General features: G+C 42.1%; 1 protein-coding gene across 2 annotated transcripts in view; it reads right to left on the bottom strand.

Annotated features, from left to right (window-relative positions):
• Positions 1 to 19,983, bottom strand: part of LOC117379406 (rab GTPase-activating protein 1) — a 45,313-nt gene extending 25,330 nt beyond the window's left edge. Inside the window, exons 1-14 of one of the 2 annotated variants that reach the window (XM_033976114.2) lie at positions 19,867 to 19,983; positions 7,824 to 8,041; positions 6,893 to 6,922; positions 5,956 to 6,190; positions 5,492 to 5,705; positions 5,243 to 5,417; positions 4,881 to 5,038; positions 4,546 to 4,656; positions 4,324 to 4,390; positions 4,097 to 4,199; positions 3,824 to 3,993; positions 3,587 to 3,755; positions 3,314 to 3,407; positions 2,711 to 2,861 (exon numbers count right to left, since the gene is read on the bottom strand). In XM_033976114.2, the coding sequence (XP_033832005.1) occupies positions 2,711 to 2,861; positions 3,314 to 3,407; positions 3,587 to 3,755; positions 3,824 to 3,993; positions 4,097 to 4,199; positions 4,324 to 4,390; positions 4,546 to 4,656; positions 4,881 to 5,038; positions 5,243 to 5,417; positions 5,492 to 5,705; positions 5,956 to 6,190; positions 6,893 to 6,922; positions 7,824 to 7,964 (1,818 nt within the window). In that variant the 5' untranslated portion in view covers positions 7,965 to 8,041; positions 19,867 to 19,983. The remainder of the gene's footprint in view (positions 1 to 2,710; positions 2,862 to 3,313; positions 3,408 to 3,586; positions 3,756 to 3,823; positions 3,994 to 4,096; positions 4,200 to 4,323; positions 4,391 to 4,545; positions 4,657 to 4,880; positions 5,039 to 5,242; positions 5,418 to 5,491; positions 5,706 to 5,955; positions 6,191 to 6,892; positions 6,923 to 7,823; positions 8,042 to 19,866) is intronic. The other variant, XM_033976115.2, reaches the window with a different exon arrangement.
• Between the last annotated feature and the right edge of the window lie 233 nt (positions 19,984 to 20,216).

Below are 20,216 nucleotides of genomic sequence, written 5' to 3'. Positions count from 1 at the left end.
GGGGAAAATAGAGTAGAGACTGACCAAAATGTGTTTTTTGTTCCATCGTCAATGCCACTTGACACGGATTGTTAAGAATCCAGAGAAATAAAATGTAGAGGAAATTTTTGTTAATTTTTCCCAAATTACCTTATTTGAATTGAATAAAACTCAAACATGACCTTGTTTTATGACAAAATGGGTAAGAAAGCAGTGTAGTCACATTTTTGCAGTACCCTCTTTGGACTTACGTGTTCTAAAACGCTTCAATACCACATGATACATCAGCTGATGCCAAATGATACATCATCTGATTTGGTGAACCAATATATCAGCCTTTCTTCTACTATGGAGCAAGTTAAAGGAATTCTATTTATCTGAAGTCAAACAATATTTGTAAAATGAATCCACTTTCCAAAGTCAACAAGAATATAGAGAAGATAAAAAAGAAAAGGCTGGTGAGTGAAGAGGCCACACAGGAAAATCAAGTGATTTAAGTTTTACATATAAACGCATCCAAGAAATGTAACACTAAAATAACACAACCTACTACACTAAATTAGTAATGCATAACTTTTTTTTATAATTTTGGTAAATGCTATTATAGGTGCACATTTTCACTCTAATATAGGATACATGTTTAAGTGAAGTTAGATCAGTTTGCTACAAGAATTAAAAAACAAGCACTCCAGTGTGTGTAACATAGCATAGTTATAAGACAGGCTACATGTCCCCTCTGTGTTCTTCTCCCACCAACAGCATAATTAAATAGCCATAGAACTCATGTGTTCAGGTGTGGGTTAGAAGTTCATCTGCATAATGAGTTTATTTTGTGACTGGCTGGCTGTTAATTAGTCATGTTACTGAGCTCTTATCAGTACTTGTAGTACTTGGCAGCAGATGCGATGGTACTCCATAAAAGGCATTATGTGTAAGGAATACACATGCACTAGAGCTATAGTTCTGCTTCTGTCAAAGGCTTTCAGTCAAAACTGGATGGGCATAAAAGAGTGTCCTCACTGGGACATAGTGTGCACTATGCATACAGCACATTTCTCCACAAAGGGTGGCCACAAAGCACACAACGCAAAAAAACTGGGGCCTGGGAATGGCATGTCCACATATAAAGCCCTAACACTGAAATAAAAAAGCAAAACCTGTAACCACTCAACTGTTTAGGTCCTAAGCTCCTATGGTTCTGTATGTGTGTATGTATCCATCACTGTCTCTGAGTAGCAGGGTCGAGTAGTTTTAATTAAAAAAATAAATACATAAAAATAAATAAATAAAAACAAAAGACCTTGAAGATGCTGGCTGAAGCTGATAACAAGATAACGTGTTCTTATCCACAGTGAAACGAGTACTGAAAAGCCACTATGCCATTACTCCAAAAGAAACATAAAAAAGCCAGATTACAGTTCGCAAATGCACACAAGTGACCATCAAATGTGGCATACACCAAGGACACACACTGTCTCTTGTGCATAGGTCTGGACTCCCTCAGCCAAATCATCAACAACACTGGCTATGAATACCGATTCCATAATTGGGCCACCATCAGTCACCTCCTCTACATGGATGATATCAAGCTGTAAGCAAAAAATGAGCGAGACATCGACTCACTGATCCACACCACCAGGATCTACACAGCACAGACATTGGAAGGTCATTCGGGCTTGAGAAGTGCAGCCGGATGGTGACAACGAGAGGGAAGAGGTCTCACTCCCAGAAGGAATAAAAGCAGACACTGAGGATAGTTACAAGTACCTTGGTATCCCACGAGCAAATGGCAACCTTGAGGAGGAAACAAGTACAAACACCTCAGATGAGTAAAAAAGGTCCTAAGGAATTGGCTCAATGGTAAGAACAAGACCCAGGCAATACACAGCTACGCTCTGCCAGTAATCAGATACTCAGCAGGAATCATAAGCTGGCCAAAGGAGATAGACTGCAGATGCTAAGACCCGAAAGCTCCTGACCATGCATGGGGGGTTCCATCCCAAATCCAGCACTCTGAGACTGTAAGGAAGGAGGCCGAGGGTTAGTGAAAGTGAGTGTCACAGTGCAGGATGAAACATCCAAGATCCATGAGTACATCAAGGACAAGGCCCCAAAAGATGGCGTGCTCAGCAGATGTCTCAGACAAGCCCCTGCACAGGAGGCCTTGAACACTAGAGCGATAGAGCCCCAGATTTACCACACAAGAGAAATACCAGAGGCTGAAAGGCCTGGAAGGCGAAGGCATCTGTTGTGCCCGTGGTCATCGGAGCACTCGGGACAGTGACCCCCAAACTGGCGGAGTGGCTGCAGCAAATCCCAGGAAAAACATCAGAGATCTCAGTTCAGAAAAGTGCAGTACTAGGAACAGCAAAGATACTGCGCAGAACCCCCAAGCTCCCAGGTCCCGAGTGTGAAAAAAGAGGGGATGAGACCACCCGCGGAGGGTGAAGAGGAGATTTTTATATCTATATCAAGGACTGAGAAAACCTTTCTTAAACAGAGAAATCTAAATCTATCTAAATTATCTCATATCAATTATAGAAACACAGTGTTGTAACACTCTTGTATAATCATAGTCAGTTCACTGGAAGTGCCCTATCACAAGGATGAAGCACATGAGAGAAACAAAGGCCTTATTTTAAAAATACAGAACAGCCGTTGCTGAAATTGCAAACAAGAGCTGTACTGTGCCCGAAGAAAATAAAGAAAGAAAAAGTAAAATATGTCGTACCTTTGTTATTAGAGTGCGATATTCTTCAACTAAGTGATCGTTGTTATGGCAACCTGCTAGGAGCTGCCAAACTTCCCCTCGAAGAGCTTCAGGGATGCCATTACGCACCAAGGCAGGCAGCTGTCTGGGACGCACTGACAAATTCAGGTGCCTTAAATAAAGCAGAAAGGGAACATTAAACAAAGTAACTGTAATTCATTTAAGGCTTTATAACAAAATACAGCGATATATAGTTTTAAAAAGTAGAGTCTATCATTATATGCCAAGAGATGACAATCATGTTATATCAGAGGAAAACATGCCACCTACAGCTCCATGACTCAAACAGTTACTGATAACTTGAAACTAGCATTGTGCAAATTAATTGCGCCATGTGGTAAGTTATGCAATATACTGTACAGGATTTTCTACACAATCTATTAAGGTAAAAAAGGACAGAGTATAGTTATGAGACAGCATGTGATAAAAATAAGTTTTGGTCATATTTACAAGAGTCCGCCCCTTAAAAAGAAGTAGCATAAGTTGTTAAAGTAAAAACAAAAGCTCTGTGTTCTGTCAAACATGCACAGGGGATAAAAGGACAGACTTTTATAGCAATCATACCACTTAGATAGCAAGTCCCCCCAAGTTTCCAGGATCTTCTCTGCACACTCCTTTGAAACATCTCCAGAGCCACTAAGTAATGGTTCATCATTATCTGACAAAAAAAGACCACATGAGCTAAAAGATGAAAAAAATGCATTCCAATCTTTAACATGTTTTCTGTTCCATTAATATCAAAATATTTATTAAGACAAATAGCAGAATTGTTATTTATATTGTGGTTAGTGGTTTTGGACGAATTATATAGTCTATCTAAGCCAATGAAAACATTACCTTCCTCCTCATCATCTTCAGGAGGTGAGGGTACCATGTTTCCTGGTCCAGTAAGCTGGATGCCAGGACTTGCTGTGGTCTTCCTCCTCTCTCTCTCAGTTTCACTTTCCAAACTGACAACCTCATATAATGTGTCTGATGAGGGACTCTTACGCTCTTTTCGCTCCATCTAAATGGTGTAGAAGTGTTAAATTCAAAGCACAGAACAAAGGGCTTCACATACCCGGCTTCCCATACCTGTCGAAGTTTAAGATAGAATGTTTCAGTGTAGCTACGCTTGCTAAATGGCCAGAAGAGCCTGTCATTTGGAGCGCATACTCTGACACGTGTCTCCAGCAAAAATCGAACTGGTTCTTCTACCTCAGTTATCACCAGGTCCACAGCGGTGGTCATATACATGAATTTATCTGTGAAGGAAAAAATAATGATTTTATTAGTTGTCTTTTAATAAAGTCCACATTTCAACTGATATGCACCAAAGCTAGAACAAATCATATATGTAGCTGTCACCTTTGGGAGTTTCCTCATTCACAGGTTGAAACTGTGGTGTGTTAGGGTTCCAACTTCCTGTGATGATGTAAGATTTCCCATCCGAGCTTTTACCCATTGATTCCTAAAGAACAAAAGTTAAAACTGAAATAATAAATGGAAGGCTCCCCAAACACCCCCCCCCCCCCCCCCCCCCAAAAAAAAAAAAAAAAAAACACACACAAAAAAAAAAACACCGGGACACCAACCAGGTCAAGAAGGTGCATATCGCTATTCTTCACATTTTTTCCTGGGCTCAACAGGAGACCAAAACACCTGAAAAATATGGGAATACAATGTGAAAATTGAAATCATTACATATATATTAAAAGCAGTGGTGGACGAAGTACAGATTTTTTTTGTAAATAAAAATATAGATACCAGAGCAAAAAAATACTCATAATACTTGATCATGGTCACAAAAAACATACCTTTCAATGGCTAATTCCTTATTGGACGTCTGTTGGATATAAATAACAATTTTCTTGTCCATTCCGGCTCGGAGTTTGAAACTTTGCTTGTCTTTGTCCTTTGCTACTGCACTGAAAAAGCATTGACAAACCTAATTATTACACCATCTAGGTGACATTTTGGAGTACAAAAACACATATTTTTAATAGAAATAGTAATGGAAACTAGTATTTCAACAATACCTTCACCACCACAATACATAACATCAGGTGAATAATGTCATTTTTTACTGTGAGGTTTGCCCTAATAGTGGTCTAACTTTAATGAAAGCAGATGTTTATAACCCTAACCTTACCTAAAGGTGCCTTTCCCATCATCCTCTTTAATCTCGAGGCTGACAGTGAAAGTGAAGAGGTCACTGTCAGGGGTTAGAGGAGGAACCTGTTGAGCCAGCAGGGCCTTTTTTGCTGACCGCCGAAAAGCTGTGGCAAAACTATACAGTATCCGACTCACCTGAAAAATAAAACAAGTGTTCTATATACCCTACGATTTACATTATAATATTGATTTTCTGCATTGCTTTGGATATGACTATGGCAAAATTAGGCAGGAGTGTAATATTAAAAAAATCAACACTGTGTGTGTTTTGTGTGTTTACTGATTTGTAGATGCAGTACATTTCATGAACATAATTTGAATTACAAAATCCTCTCTTACCGCCTCCTGGATTTGGCAACGGAATACATGAATTCTGAAGATTTCAGCGTTATAATGGCTCTCAGTAAAAGCAAAACAGTCACTCTCTGGTGTACCATCGTGGCCTCGCACACAAAACAGAATCTTGTAGATAGGGTAGTTGGCAATTTCAGTGCTGCTGTGTGGGTCTATTAACCTGAAAGTTATAACAAATTAGATTTTTTTTTTTTAGTAAATAAAGCATATAAATAATCTGATCCAGTTCCTTACCTGACAGTGCCTTCAGAGACTCCTGGCACAGACAGTGTGACATCCAGGGGAAGTTGGCATTGCCCTCGGAGGATACTCATCATGCGGAGAGCCTCGACCTCACTGCGAGGGGCATTGACTGAAGCGCACCCCAGATATGTCAGCTGGCTAAACACAATACTGTCCTCATCTGGGATAGGGCTGATGGGACTGCCTTCTGAGGATGACTCATCACCTATATATATATATACATATATATATATATAAAGGTTGATGACTTGAAAATTATGATGACTGTCATTTTTATTAACAATTTATGCAAATTATATTTTTCTCTGATTTTTCCAATCATTTGGAACACAGTGTATATATAGCGACTCAACCATTACAAAAGAAGAATAGAGGTCCATAATCTGGTGCCATTGCTTATTGACAGGACACTATCAAAGAAGTCCAATAATGAAAGGCTAAATTAGACTGCTGACCTCGATATGACCTTTCATTGAGCTCACTCTCCTGAGCAGTCTGCACTGGTAGAGCCATTTCCACAGATGGTAGGCTGGTGCTGAGGGGGTCACAGCCTAGTGGGACCGTTGACACAGTCAGGTGTCCACTGAGGCCTTCCATCCCTGAGTCTGGTCCAGGGTCAGACCCTGAGGGCTCCATCAGGACATCCTCCAACTCCCTCTGCAGCTGCTGCTCACTACCATTCCCAACGATCTGGACACAAGTGGGAAACGCCGACAAAGACACATCCAAAACACAGAAAGAAAAAAACTTTAGATCATTTTAAAATAGCCCAAACTGTCAAAAAGGAATTGATTTTGAGATTTAAGATTAAAAAAAAAAACAACAAACAAAAAAAAAACATCCACCAAGTGATTCTAGTGAGCTGCCAATGAATTAGGACTGGTGTAATAGTGTATTGAAAATAATATTCTTCATCCATGTCTAGAGCATATAAGATCGGGGTGTCAACATAAATAAGAACATGGTCTTAATAACTTACCTGGGTAAAGGTTAAATAAAATAAAGTATCAGGAATCACGATGCATGGCAGCAGCAAGAGGACAGGGCAGCACATTTTTCCCAATTAATATATATTTTATGTATACATGAGATTGTTATCAAATAGACACACAAAATCAGTTTCACAAAAAACTTGCACATCTATAGAGGGTGTCAGTTGTCTAGCCTGAAATTCTATTTGCTTAAAGCCAAGGCTTCAGCAGGTTAGATCTACATTTGACTCAACTAGGATCAAAGTGTGTGCAAGCTACCACCGGCATCAGTCAACAGCCAGCAAATACACAAGAAGCACCAGTCACAAAGATTCACCAGCACAGTGTGACATCACAGAAAGAACATGTATAGACTAGAGAGAGAGCGAGAGGAAAGAGGACTGGGAGCAAAGAGACTGACCTTAAAGCTGACCCCTTCCTCAGAAATCACCTGCATAACAAATAATAAGTTTAGACACACTGGCTTCTCTCTCTCAGAGTGGCCTGACTCAAAAGTGTGCAGGATGTGTGGGTCAAAACCAAAATGTGATGTCTGAAATGACTGAGTGAGAAAGGGAATGGGTGGGATTTTCCTTTAACCATCTATATATCAACAAACAACCACTACCAGTACAGCACAAGATCCTTAACACAGAGAACACCACACTTATAACTACACTGCACTGTTGGGAATTTACATGTTTATAGCACCCTCTTGTGGACAGACTTTTAATTCATAATAGAACACAGTCAATCATAAAGCAGGCATGCATGATACAAGAAAACAAAATAGCAGTGAAATTATTTTTCAAACACTGTTACCTCACTCAACACCTAATACATACATGGTCTAAATCATAGGGATCACCTATCATAAAACTGTATACAATACACATTCTAGCAAAGTCAAAACATCCTGGCCCTTAAAAGAGCTATATAATCAGGACACAAAAAAGGAAAAAGAGATTAGTTTTTACGGTTAACGTGAAACACAATAAACACAAGTGAAAGGAAAAGATGATTGAAGAAGTTACACTAATGTATATGTGAACAAAGCAAACACTGTATGATAAAAACAATGATGACCTTGGCTTCAAATTACTTTCAGTGATTATTCATTTTACAAAGAATTGTGAATGACACTACAATGAAGTTATTCTCTTTTAGTATCATGGTAGTGGATTATAGCCCTAAAAATGCAACCAGTGAGTCCAACAATACAGTTATATTAATCCAAATATTAGTACAGTCCAATAATAGAGTTATTACAGTTTAATACATTGTTTATATTAAGATGATCATGAATCTATGCATGTCCACATCTGCTTGTACACTTGCCTAACCAGCCTTACCTTCAGTCCTGTCTTTTCATCGTCACTACCATTATTAGTGGACGAGGGTGTGTCGTCCCCAAGCCGGGACACAAGCACAAAGTCCTCACTGTTGAGTGTGGACACAGAATCTGAAGACACACTGATCTTCTTGTCCTCCATGATGGCTTCACTTAAAACCAGGAATGCAGCTCATGAATGGAAGACAGGAGGAGGTGGGAGATGATGGGCAAAATCACCTGAAAAAAGAACAAATCAACAAAAAGAAGCAGAGATGAAGAGCACAGCCACATAGTTAACTTTTGCTGAATTCATTCATCATATTTTGTGAACAACTCTGTAGCTTCGAAATTCTTACAACAGTTAAGTTATTGACCATGAATGAGTTAGTGCATGCCCAATATTAAGAAAGACCAACTGTATAAAAAACTCGAATGCAGTCATGCCAGCTACTGGACATCTGTCCTTCTGGGAAAGGATTCTTGAAAACAGCATTTTCTTCTGATATACAGTGGTCCCTCATTTATTGCAGGGGTTACGTTCTATAAATAACCCGCAATAGGCAAAATCCACGAAGTAGTCAGCTTTATTTTTTGCAAAAAATAAAAACCCTCACCACAGACTTTATACACTTTTCTCAGACAGGCATTAACATTTTCTCACATTTCTCTCCTGTTTTGTCGGTACAGAACGTTTCATCGACATTGTGGGTTTTGTCGGGGAGAAAACTTGCAAACATACAGCACTTCAGAGTCACACTGCTACATTTGGACATTTATGTAAATTTGGCATGCTGAACACATTCTGTACTGTACAGGATACACGGCATGAAGGAGATTGATTGACAATGGTCTACAGTCCCTTAGCCAATCAGGATGCAGAACACAGAAAACAATGCACGTTCATACGCTGTAAAAAAGCATGCAAAATTGCACTAAAAAAATTTGTGAAAGGTGAACCGCGTTATAGTAAGGGACAACTGTACTGAGATTTATTAGATTTATGACTGAATACTGGAATACTGTCTGCTTATCTATCAAGGAAGTGCAACATTTGCAATTATTTATTCATTGAAACAATTTAAATGGTAATTTTTAGTCCATTTCAATTAACTGTGCAGATGACATACTACAGAGTTAGACCCTCAAACAATTAAGCAACCGTGTTCCAAATATAATGCATATGCTATGCTATGATTTTTGTGCAGTAGTTTCATTAGTAGGATACATGATGAGTGTGTTGCGATAGCGCTCTGAAGGGAGAATGACTTAACTATATGAGCAAAGGGAGGGGAGCCTCACAGGGGCAAAAATGAAAGTGAAAATTATTAAACATGTTAATGCGTTGTTTTGGGCAAATATAGCATTTTCAAAATAATAAAAGGTAGCATGGTGATCTAAATATTTTACTTGTTCGCAGTTAATACTTCATAGAAGTAAACCACACCCTCTTTAATATTTGTTTACATATTTTCAGGCTGTGTGGTTTCACACTACACAGATACCCTTTGTGAAGTCATATATTATCTGTCACCTTGAGCAACATTCAGCCCAGTCGGATTGGATTGTGATTTCAGGATATCGATATGGTTGGTTCTAAAGTGACTATTTACTAACTGTTGCTGACTACGTTGGTTCATAGTGTAAAGTGGGCATGTGGCAAGCTCTCAAAACTATTTAGAATCTCTTTCATCTGACAGCTGCACTCAATACTGTGAGGTACTGGTCCTGTAAAAGGCACATTTGACACATCATTCTCTCCCAACTGACCAGATAGCTCATTCAATGCCTTCTCCTTTGGTGTGATCCATATAATAATCTTCATAATTAAAATAAAATAAATTGGTTGACTAATGACTAAATGAAAAGTAAATGCATGAGTGTTGGTGGTTGGCAGCTATCGCCACAAAAGTAGCTTACCACGATTGAGTGTGGAATGAATGAATAATGCAATGAAAAAATAAAAAATAGAATGAACAACTGTAACAATCCTTGGTTCAACTCAGAAATTGCAAGCTTAATTAGAGAAAGAAATGCTGCATGGAAAACAGCACACACAAGTAGATCAGATTTAGATTGGGATTTTTTTTTTTTTTTTTCTGCAAAAAGACACATAAAAGAACAAAAAATAAATAAATAAAACATCTTCATGTCTGTGCTGATAGAGAGTCAGGGAAATCTGGCAAAACTCTGGAGGACAGAACCTAGCATTCATACATTACCGGTACTAACCAATATTGTATTAGATTCAGCTATTGTAAATTCTAAAGAGGAAGTATGTAATGCTGTTAATAGGCACTTTATCTCTGCAAGTGACGTAGTGCTGGGCAATATGACGATACTTATCATGTGGACGATAGAAAAGTGTCTATCATGCCATGTTACGGATCAGTCCTGTTTGTTTGGCCTTGCCTCCGCTTATCCAGATCCACCCACCCAGATCCACCTACCGGTTGAGCTGCACCTGGAGCGGCCAGCAGTCACCCGGGGAATAATATCCCGGAGCGCGCACCACATCGGCGGCCAGTGCGGTCCTCCACTGCAGCAATTTGTTTGGTTATTTAGTTTATTTTTGTATTATCTAGTTGTTTAATTTGTATCCACTTTTGAACATTATTTTGTCAGAATAAATCTACTAATCATTTTTTTGACTACATCTTCCTGCTTCCGTTTTGTTCTACACCTGGTTTTAACATCATTTCGTTGCGTGCCACCACCCCTGGACAAAGTGGCACGTAACATGCCATTTCTCTTCTATCGTTTCTATCGTTTTTAATCTAATTTTATCAATTATTACACCAAATATATCATTAAATAGCCTGCGACGATTGTATTAGTGTTGTCTTGTCACTATGCATACTGTGAAAATAAAAATAATAATATGAGATTTTTCGCAAAGAAACTCAGTCTTGTGGTTTTTTACATTCTTTGATTCTCATGCGGGTTTGCGACATGCTTTACGTTACTTTACTCATGAGCGCTGAACGATGGACGGAACAGGTTGACGTTTCATGCCAGGAGTCGCAACAGACAGAGACAGCTATGCAGGCAACCCAAGAAGAAGCACTTTTACCGAAAAGAGCAGGTACGTCTGTGATTTGGTTACATTTTGGGTTCAAAATGGAACAGAAGACAGACATAGGCAAACTACGCTACTCCCGACTACTAGACTATTCCCGGGCCCGATGCCAACACAACAAACCTCTTCTATCACCTAAAAAAGGTCCACAAAAAAGAATACATAAGAAAAAGTTGTGGAACTGCGGGGGCAAGTTGCGAAAAGAAAAACTATAGCCAACTGGATAAAGCAGTCGTTCACACAAGGCACGCCATATGAGAAAACGTCCATAAACAAATCACATGTGCCATCTTGCATTACATTTGTAAAGGGATGAGTGGGAATGGCCGCAATGATTTGGTCACTGTCTACAGTTCTTCACTGCTAGGTGAAAAACAAGCTAAAAATGGCTTAATGTAATATTGCAATGGGAATATTATAGTAGCAACAAAAATATTAGTGAATTGAAATTAGTTTGGTTATCCCGTGTTATGTTTGATCAGCCTATGTACAAAACATTATTGAAGTTACTGTCTTCATTTTATGTATTATTTTGCCTGTCATGCTAAATGAATTCAGATACTAGCTGCCCACAGTATCTAATCATTAAATCAATCTATAAAAAGTGATACATGATGATAAAATTTTAGACATTAACATTCTCACATTTCTCTCGTTTAAAGTGTTTGGTGAGGTGTTTTACAGCCTTACAACATATATAATTGTAAAAAAAAAACAAAAAAAAACGACTACTTTGCGGATTTTGCCTATTGTGGGCTATTTTTAGAACGTAACCACCGCGATAAACGAAGGACAACTGTATATGATTTTTTTTGTAAAAAAACAAACAAAACTGTAAGTAATGAAAGCTACAAATCTTTAGACGCTAAATTGTACACCGATTGAAAGCGTCTACAGTTATAAATATCTTGGATTTTGGGCTTGATAAAAACTTGGAATTATGTAAGTTTAAATTAAAATTATCATTTTATTACAGAAACAAATCCCACTACAATTACAATTGTAGTGGGATTTGTACAATTTAATTACAAGTGATGGATTGGAAACTAATCACTGTATTCTCTACGAAAAAGTGGATTGGCCATTGCTGTGTGTTAGAAGAGAACAGCACTCTATGAAATGTATCTAAAAGGAACTACTTCATAAAATGGAATACACTCCAAGGAAAAGCTAAACTTGGTGACACAATCGCAATTTAATAATCTGTTTTTTTAATGTTTTATATGAACTTCTATACTCCTCCCCGAACCGCCACCTTAACGTGGTGGAGGGGTTTGAGCACCCGAATGATCCTGGGAGCTATGTTGTCGGGGGCTTCATGCCCCTGGTAGGGTCACCCATGGCAAACAGGTCCTGGGAGACGGGTCTGACTAAGAGCGGTTCAGAAGCCCAACATGGAAAGTAAAAGATCAAGGCCAGTTACGTCGCCCGGACTGGCGTTACCGGGGCCCCACCCTGGAGCCAGGCCTGGGGTGGGTGCTCGGCAGCGAGCGCCTGGTGGCCGGGCCTTTCCCCACGGGGCCCGGTCGGGCCCAGCCCGAAGAAACGACGTGGGGCCGTCCTCCCGTGGACCCACCACCTGCGGGAGGAGCCATGAGGGGCTGGTGCGGAGAGATCCGGGTAGCAGTCGAAGGCGGGGACCTCGACGACCGGATCTCCGGACATGGAGACTAGCTCTGGGGACATGGAATGTCACCTCGCTGGGGGGGAAGGAGCCTGAGCTTGTGCGGGAGGTTGAGCGTTACCGGCTAGATATAGTCGGCCTCACCTCCACGCACAGCTTGGGCTCTGGAACCCATCTTCTTGAGAGGGGTTGGACTCTCCATTTCTCTGGCGTTGCCAGCGGGGAGCGGCGGCGAGCTGGTGTGGGCTTGCTCATTGCCCCACAGCTCAGCCGCTGCGTGTTGGGGTTCACTCCGGTGAACGAGAGGGTCGCGTCCCTGCGCCTTCGGGTCGGGGACAGGTCTCTCACTGTTGTGTCGGCCTACGGGCCAAACAGCAGTGCAGAGTACCCGGCCTTCTTGGAGTCCCTGGGAGGGGTACTAGACAGTGCACCAACCGGGGACTCCGTTGTTCTCCTGGGGGACTTCAACGCCCATGTGGGTAACGACAGTGACACTTGGAGGGGCGTGATTGGGAGGAACGGCCTCCCCGATCTGAACCCGAGCGGTGTTTTGTTATTGGACTTCTGTGCTAGTCACAGCTTGTCCATAACAAACACCATGTTCGAGCACAAGGGTGTCCATTGGTGCACATGGCACCAGGACACTCTAGGTCGGAGGTCGATGATCGACTTTGTTGTCGTGTCATCTGACCTCCGACCGCGTGTCTTGGACACTCGGGTGAAGAGAGGGGCTGAGCTGTCAACTGATCACCACCTGGTGGTGAGTTGGATCCGCTGGCGGAGGAGGAAGCCGGACAGACCTGGCAGGCCCAAGCGTATTGTGAGGGTCTGCTGGGAACGTCTGGCGGAGCCCTCTGTCAGGGGGGTCTTCAACTCCCACCTCCGGGAGAGCTTCTCCCTGATCCCGGGGGAGGTTGGAGACATGGACTCCGAGTGGGCCATGTTCTCCACCTCTATTGTTGATGCGGCTGCTCGTAGCTGTGGTCGTAAGGTCTGTGGTGCTTGTCGCGGCGGCAATCCCCGAACCCGGTGGTGGACACCGGAAGTAAGGGATGCCGTCAAGCTGAAGAAGGAGTCCTATCGAGCCTTGTTGGCTCGTGGGACTCCTGAGGCAGCTGATGAGTACCGGCAGGCCAAGCGTGCCGCGGCTCGGGCAGTCGCAGAGGCAAAAACTCGGGGTTGGGAGGAGTTCGGGGAGGCCATGGAGGAGGACTATCGGACGGCCTCAAAGAGATTCTGGCAAACCGTCCGACGCCTCAGGAGGGGAAAGCAGTGCTTCACCAACACTGTTTACAGTGCGGGTGGAGAGCTGCTGACCTCGACTGGGGATGTTGTCGGGCGGTGGAAGGAATACTTTGAGGATCTCCTCAATCCCACTGTCACGTCTTCCGAGGAGGAAGCAGAAACTGGGGACCCAGAGGCGGACTCGTCCATCACCCTGGCTGAAGTCACTGAGGTGGTTGGCAAGCTCCTCGGTGGCAAGGCTCCGGGGGTGGATGAGATCCGTCCTGAGTACCTCAAGTCTCTGGATGTTGTGGGACTGTCTTGGCTGACACGTCTCTGCAACATCGCGTGGCGGTCGGGGACAGTACCTGTGGAATGGCAGACCGGGGTGGTGGTCCCTCTGTATAAAAAGGGGGACCGGAGGGTGTGTTCCAATTACAGGGGAATCACACTCCTCAGCCTTCCCGGTAAGGTCTATTCCAGGGTGCTGGAGAGGAGAATCCGACCGATAGTCGAACCTCGGATTCAGGAGGAGCAGTGTGGTTTTCGTCCTGGTCGTGGAACACTGGACCAGCTCTATACTCTCCATCGGGTCCTCGAGGGCTCATGGGAGTATGCCCAACCAGTCCACATGTGTTTTGTGGATCTGGAGAAGGCATTCGACCGTGTCCCTCGTGGTGTCCTTTGGGGGGTGCTCTGGGAGTATGGGGTCCGGGGCTCTTTGCTAAGGGCTGTCCGGTCCCTGTATGACCGGAGCAGGAGCTGTGTTCGCATTGCCGGCAGTAAGTCAGACCTGTTCCCAGTGCATGTTGGACTCCGCCAGGGCTGCCCTTTGTCACCGGTTCTGTTCATTATATTTATGGACAGAATTTCTAGGCGCAGTCAGGGGCCGGAGGGGGCCTGGCTTGGGAACCACAGGATTTCATCTCTGCTGTTTGCAGATGATGTTGTCCTGATGGCTTCTTCGAGCCAGGACCTGCAGCAGGCACTGGGGCGGTTTGCAGCCGAGTGTGAAGCGGCTGGGATGAGAATCAGCTCCTCCAAATCCGAGGCCATGGTTCTCGACCGGAAAAAGGTGGTTTGCTCTCTCCGGGTGGGTGGTGAGTCTCTGCCCCAAGTGGAGGAGTTCAAGTATCTCGGGGTCTTGTTCACGAGTGAGGGAAGGATGGAGCGTGAGATTGACAGGCGGATCGGTGCAGCGTCTGCAGTGATGCGGTCGCTGTATCGGTCCGTTGTGGTAAAGAAGGAGCTGAGCCGGAAGGCGAAGCTCTCGATTTACCGGTCAATCTACGTTCCTACCCTCACCTATGGTCATGAGCTTTGGGTAATGACCGAAAGGACAAGATCGCGGATACAAGCGGCTGAAATGGGCTTCCTCCGCAGAGTGGCTGGGCGCACCCTTAGGGATAGGGTGAGGAGCTCGGTCACACGGGAGGAGCTCGGAGTAGAGCCGCTGCTCCTACACGTTGAGAGGAACCAGTTGAGGTGGCTCGGGCATCTGCTCAGGATGCCTCCTGGACGCCTCCCTAGGGAGGTGTTCTGGGCATGTCCCACCGGGAGGAGGCCCCGGGGAAGACCCAGGACACGCTGGAGGGACTATGTCTCTCGGCTGGCCTGGGAACGCCTTGGGGTCCCACCGGAGGAGCTGGAGGACATGTCCGGGGTGAGGGAAGTCTGGGAGTCCCTGCTTAGACTGCTGCCCCCGCGACCCGGCCCCGGATAAGCGGAAGAAAATGGATGGATGGATGGATGGATGAACTTCTATAATTGTTTGGTTTGTTTGCTTGTATTGTATTTTAAACTATGAAAATTGTTTAATTAATGAAAGAGAGCCCAAGTCCTCTGATTGTGTCCCCCTGTAAAAATAAAGATAAATAAATAAATGTAAAGCCCTTTGGGTGTATTGAAAGGCACTATACAAATTCAATGCATTATTATTACAATGTTGGATGGACAAAGACTCCATCGACTGATTAATCTGCTGAACGACTACAGCCCCAACACAGACGTTGGCAGCTCTAGAGAGACTTAAAATTGTGACCTTGTCACCTCTATTCTAACAAAAGCTGTTACTGCCGCTGCCAACAAGTCCTTATCAACCTTTTATCAGAGGTTTGTTTTGTAACAACTTTCTCACGTCAATATTCTCTAATATCGTTTTGCTAGTCAAAACTATTCAAGTGTGTTATTCTGAATGTAGTAGTTGACACGTACCAGAAAGAAATACACCAAAAAGCACAAAGATTTCAATTTGAAAAGTTGCCACCTGAACCATACTAATGGACTATATATTAGACTATATCTAAGTGACTGCACCACAGCAAATGAGTAAATTAATTCTGACCAACCACAAATTAAAAAGTAAAACTGTTTGCGCTCACTTTCCATAAACAACAGGGTGTAATCTTAGCTGGCCATGTAACAGTGCTATTCTGTGTTTTAGTGTTTTCATTTTCTAAGTCTCCTCTCCTGGAGCTTTGTCTGGCAGACAGTTTAACCAATCAGAAAAACGCATGGCAGCTTATAAATAAACATTAGAGGGAAAAAATGTACAGAGGAACTGAGGAACAGTGTCAATATCTGCAGAATCATTGTGAAAAATATTAAGTTCTGTTAAACTGAGGTTTTATACATTTTGTTCTGAAAGATACAGGAATATTCAAGAGGAAACTATTGAGGAACAAGCCATAAATATTTGGTTAAGCAAAAAAAGTCAGAGATGAGTGGCTATGCTAGTCTAGTTTAGGGATTGGACGATATTACAATTTAGACTCACAATTATTGTGACCAAAATAAAAGCGATTAACGATATTATCGCGATAATCATGAACTTGTTAACATGCCCCTACTTTACAGCTCTACAGCAAGGTACATATACTTCTGCATCACCCACACAAACAATCTACACACTAAATTAAAGCTATGACGCTCGTCTTTCTGAACATGCAAACCATTTTCACCTGCAATCATCACAGTGCTGACAGGAAAGACATATTTACAGAAAAGCCAAAAATTTGGATTTGGACTTCACTTACCTTTGAGGGCTCTGGTTCTGACAAACATAAGCATATTAACAGAAAGTTGGCCTCATTCATTCCATACAGGTCCAGAGAATATAATCCAGTCAAGAAATTATGTCCGCAAAATAAATTAGATCCTTCATGTCCAATCTGCTGCAGGAAAGTATTCCAAACATGAAATCTTCTGTCACTTTTTTGCATTTCTTTTGTCGATTTCAAGCATAATAAACTTCTGACAGCACCAACTTTCTTCCTCAGTGCTAAACACACGTGTTAGCTTCTGAATGACACCAATGTTGGCCAATAAGGTGGGTTATTGGAGCCCCAGACAGCGAATCAGTGTTACAGGTGACTGAAAATTTATGCTCCACTCTCCCCCTTGTAGAATCAACCAATTACATTACACATGTTTACTGATGTTTTCCCCTTACAGCCAATGAGCAGCGGAATACAATGATGTATGGCATGCCATGGTTTTCCGTAAACAGACGGAATTTGACAAGTGTGTAAACGAAGGCCATGTCTCAATTGGTCAAACGCACCGTTTGAAGTACCGTTCAAAGTACCAAAGGCTGAAAATGTGTACTCCTCAGTATAGCCTCCATCTTGCCGAAATGGGACAGCACTTGTCGCACCAGAAGTGACGCCAGTGAACTTCAACGAACACTTCGAACGGTGCATTCAAGGGCACTTTGGTGAATTGGGACAAGTGGATGCATAATGCATGCACATTCTACGCACTGTTGTTTTGCGTTTTAAACATGACAAAACGGACAAAACAAAGGAAGTACATGATCAAGGACACTGTGGCTGTTTGTACAAGTTATACTAGAGGCAACTCGGACCCAGAGCAGTCCATGGCAAAGAGTGAAGATTCCACAGTGGGCTCAAGAGTAGAGGTGGTTTATTCTGCTACTGACATAATTGTAAGTAAAATATATCATGTGTAATCAATATCATGTGTAATCGCTAGTATTGCTTCTGTGCACATAATGCTCATTGCTCATTCGAACCATGCACTCTGGCACATTTCTGTTTAGCTGTATGAATTAGATTTCATTTGTCTATCGTTTGAAAGGTTTTGTTTTATTCTGCAGTTTGCATTATTGTAGGTAAAAATATAAGATCTGCACACATTATCATTTCATCTGTGCGCATGAGTGAGGCGTGCTCAGGCACGTTCCTGTGGAGAGTTACGAATCAGACTTTGTTTATTGTTGATATCTGGCAGATGCGATAACTGTGCCGCCCAATAGGCACAGAAGCTAACAAGTGTCATTGCTATGACAGAGCCAGACGGCTGGCTTGCTACAGCCATTACACCAATGTATCCAATTCAAGGCATGCCATTACACCAATGCACTATTATTTGATCCAAGACATTTTAGTGTTAAAATCACTGTGAGAAGAAATTAAATTAAATGAAACTGCCTGTTACTTAGCATAAACAGCCACATAAAAAGAGACTTCATATTTTGATTTAGTTTTTGAGTACAGAATTGAAATGACTTATTTTTTGTATTCTACGATTGTCAAATTATACTGTGACCACAGTAATCAAACTTTTCAATTATTCAAATAATCACCTCATGAAATCATCTTAACTATGTAGACTGTGAATGTGCAGATAAAAAGCCAGTGTCACGTGTAAACCAAAACACTCTCTCACCCCTCTCTCTTTTCTCTCAGCTGAACGGTCTGTTCTGGGCTGCCAGCTGAGCCCTGTATGCGCTCCTCACAGAGCCACACAGAACCATGAAGCATTCCGGCCTGTGCTGTGGGACACTGTGTATTTCAGACACAACAAATATGGAACAAAAAGCTACAAGTAACAAAGTAATAAGGAGCTAACTGTTCACAGCAACCTGGATGACTGAGGGATTACACAGAGACATTAACCATATTAGAATGTGATTTATTGTTTTAAGATTTGATTCATTTAATTTGCACTATGAGTTTTTGGCAATGTGTACACAGACCACATTAGTTGTAAAGGGTCATCATGTTTAACTGACAGCCTGTCTTATGACACAGAGGAAAACACAGAGGCCTCAAGGGACAAAGCATAAATCTATCTTATTGCTCTGTGTGAGACACAGGAGGTCTGGGTGAAGACCACTCTACCAATCACACTGGTACTCACCTTTACATAAAAGAATTAGCTCTGATTAAGACTACAAATCACATCGGGACTATATAACTTAACACTTCCTTTTTATACAGCACTCTTTAAAAATTTAACTACTAACACTTGCCTAGTGTGGTATTTTTTTCTAGACAGAAGAAACAAAACATGTTTGTACCTGTATATTTGCGATTTTAGTTTTCTGGTCAATCGCACTTGTCTTTTAAAATGTGGAGTCTTCAGGGAAAATCTACGCAGTTCATTCAGTACAATACTTTCATGTTAGTTTGTTTTGACTCTGTGATAGCTCTGTCCACTCACAGCTGTCACGCTACTGCTGTTGTCACATTAACAGGGAAGGGTGGATCTCTTGAGAGTAACAGAGGATTTATATTCGGTGCACTACTGTATATACAGTAACAATGATAATTGGCTTCGCCCTCACCTGCGCCACCTAATCATGGCTTGAGCAGCACACCTGTTAGGATGGACTTTACCAGACATGTCAACATCAGACATGAGACACATACAGTTAGGTCGAGCTAAGGCGGGATATGAAATACGCTTTTGACAATATGGCAGAAAGCGTTGTAGGTTGGCACTTTTAATTACCATCCACCAGTGTCCATGCTTTAGTGTCAACTTCAACTAGTAACCTTAAGGGTACAGCGTTAGCTTTGATGCTAACACCGTAGCCATCACCGATCAAAGTACGACAGTCCACTCAAAATAGACATTAGGCTAATGTGTTATAAATACGCCACACAACTATAGTAATAAATAGCTTGAAGATAACAATTAAATTAATCCATAATGCAACTGTCTTTGCAAAAAGCAGCGATAAAAGCTACTAATGCATACTGTGGCTGCTTGCTAGCGACTGCTAGCCATGCTACCTTAATAGTTAGAAATTATAACAAGTATTTTAATTTCTCACAGCGTATACACATTACACGTTGAAAGCAGGTGTAAGTATTGTAACATACAACTTACCTTTTCCCCACAAGTGTGCTTATTCCCACCGAGGTTGGCACAACATTGCACTTTTCCCGTATCATCAGCAGCGAACGGCATCCCAGCCGAGCTGTAAACACAACCCGCTGACAACACACTGCGCATGCGCGTGTCAGCTGGGAGAAAGAAAGGCGTTGGCCTACAGGAGAATCAAATGTGCGCCTCTGAAAGGTAATTTCTGCTTTTTTTTTTTTTTGTTTTTTTTTACACGCACTCGTAATTACCACTTCACAAGTGGAAAGGATCATCTTCTTCATGGCACGTGTAGGCAGCATTAATTCTATAGTCAATTAGGCAAATATTAAAAATGGCAGTTAAGAATTTATCTA

This window comes from Periophthalmus magnuspinnatus, chromosome 12, assembly GCF_009829125.3.
Source record: "Periophthalmus magnuspinnatus isolate fPerMag1 chromosome 12, fPerMag1.2.pri, whole genome shotgun sequence".
NCBI lineage: Eukaryota > Metazoa > Chordata > Actinopteri > Gobiiformes > Gobiidae > Periophthalmus > Periophthalmus magnuspinnatus.
The sequence above is the reverse complement of the archived record's forward strand: the minus strand, read 5'-3'. Positions and strand labels throughout refer to the sequence as shown.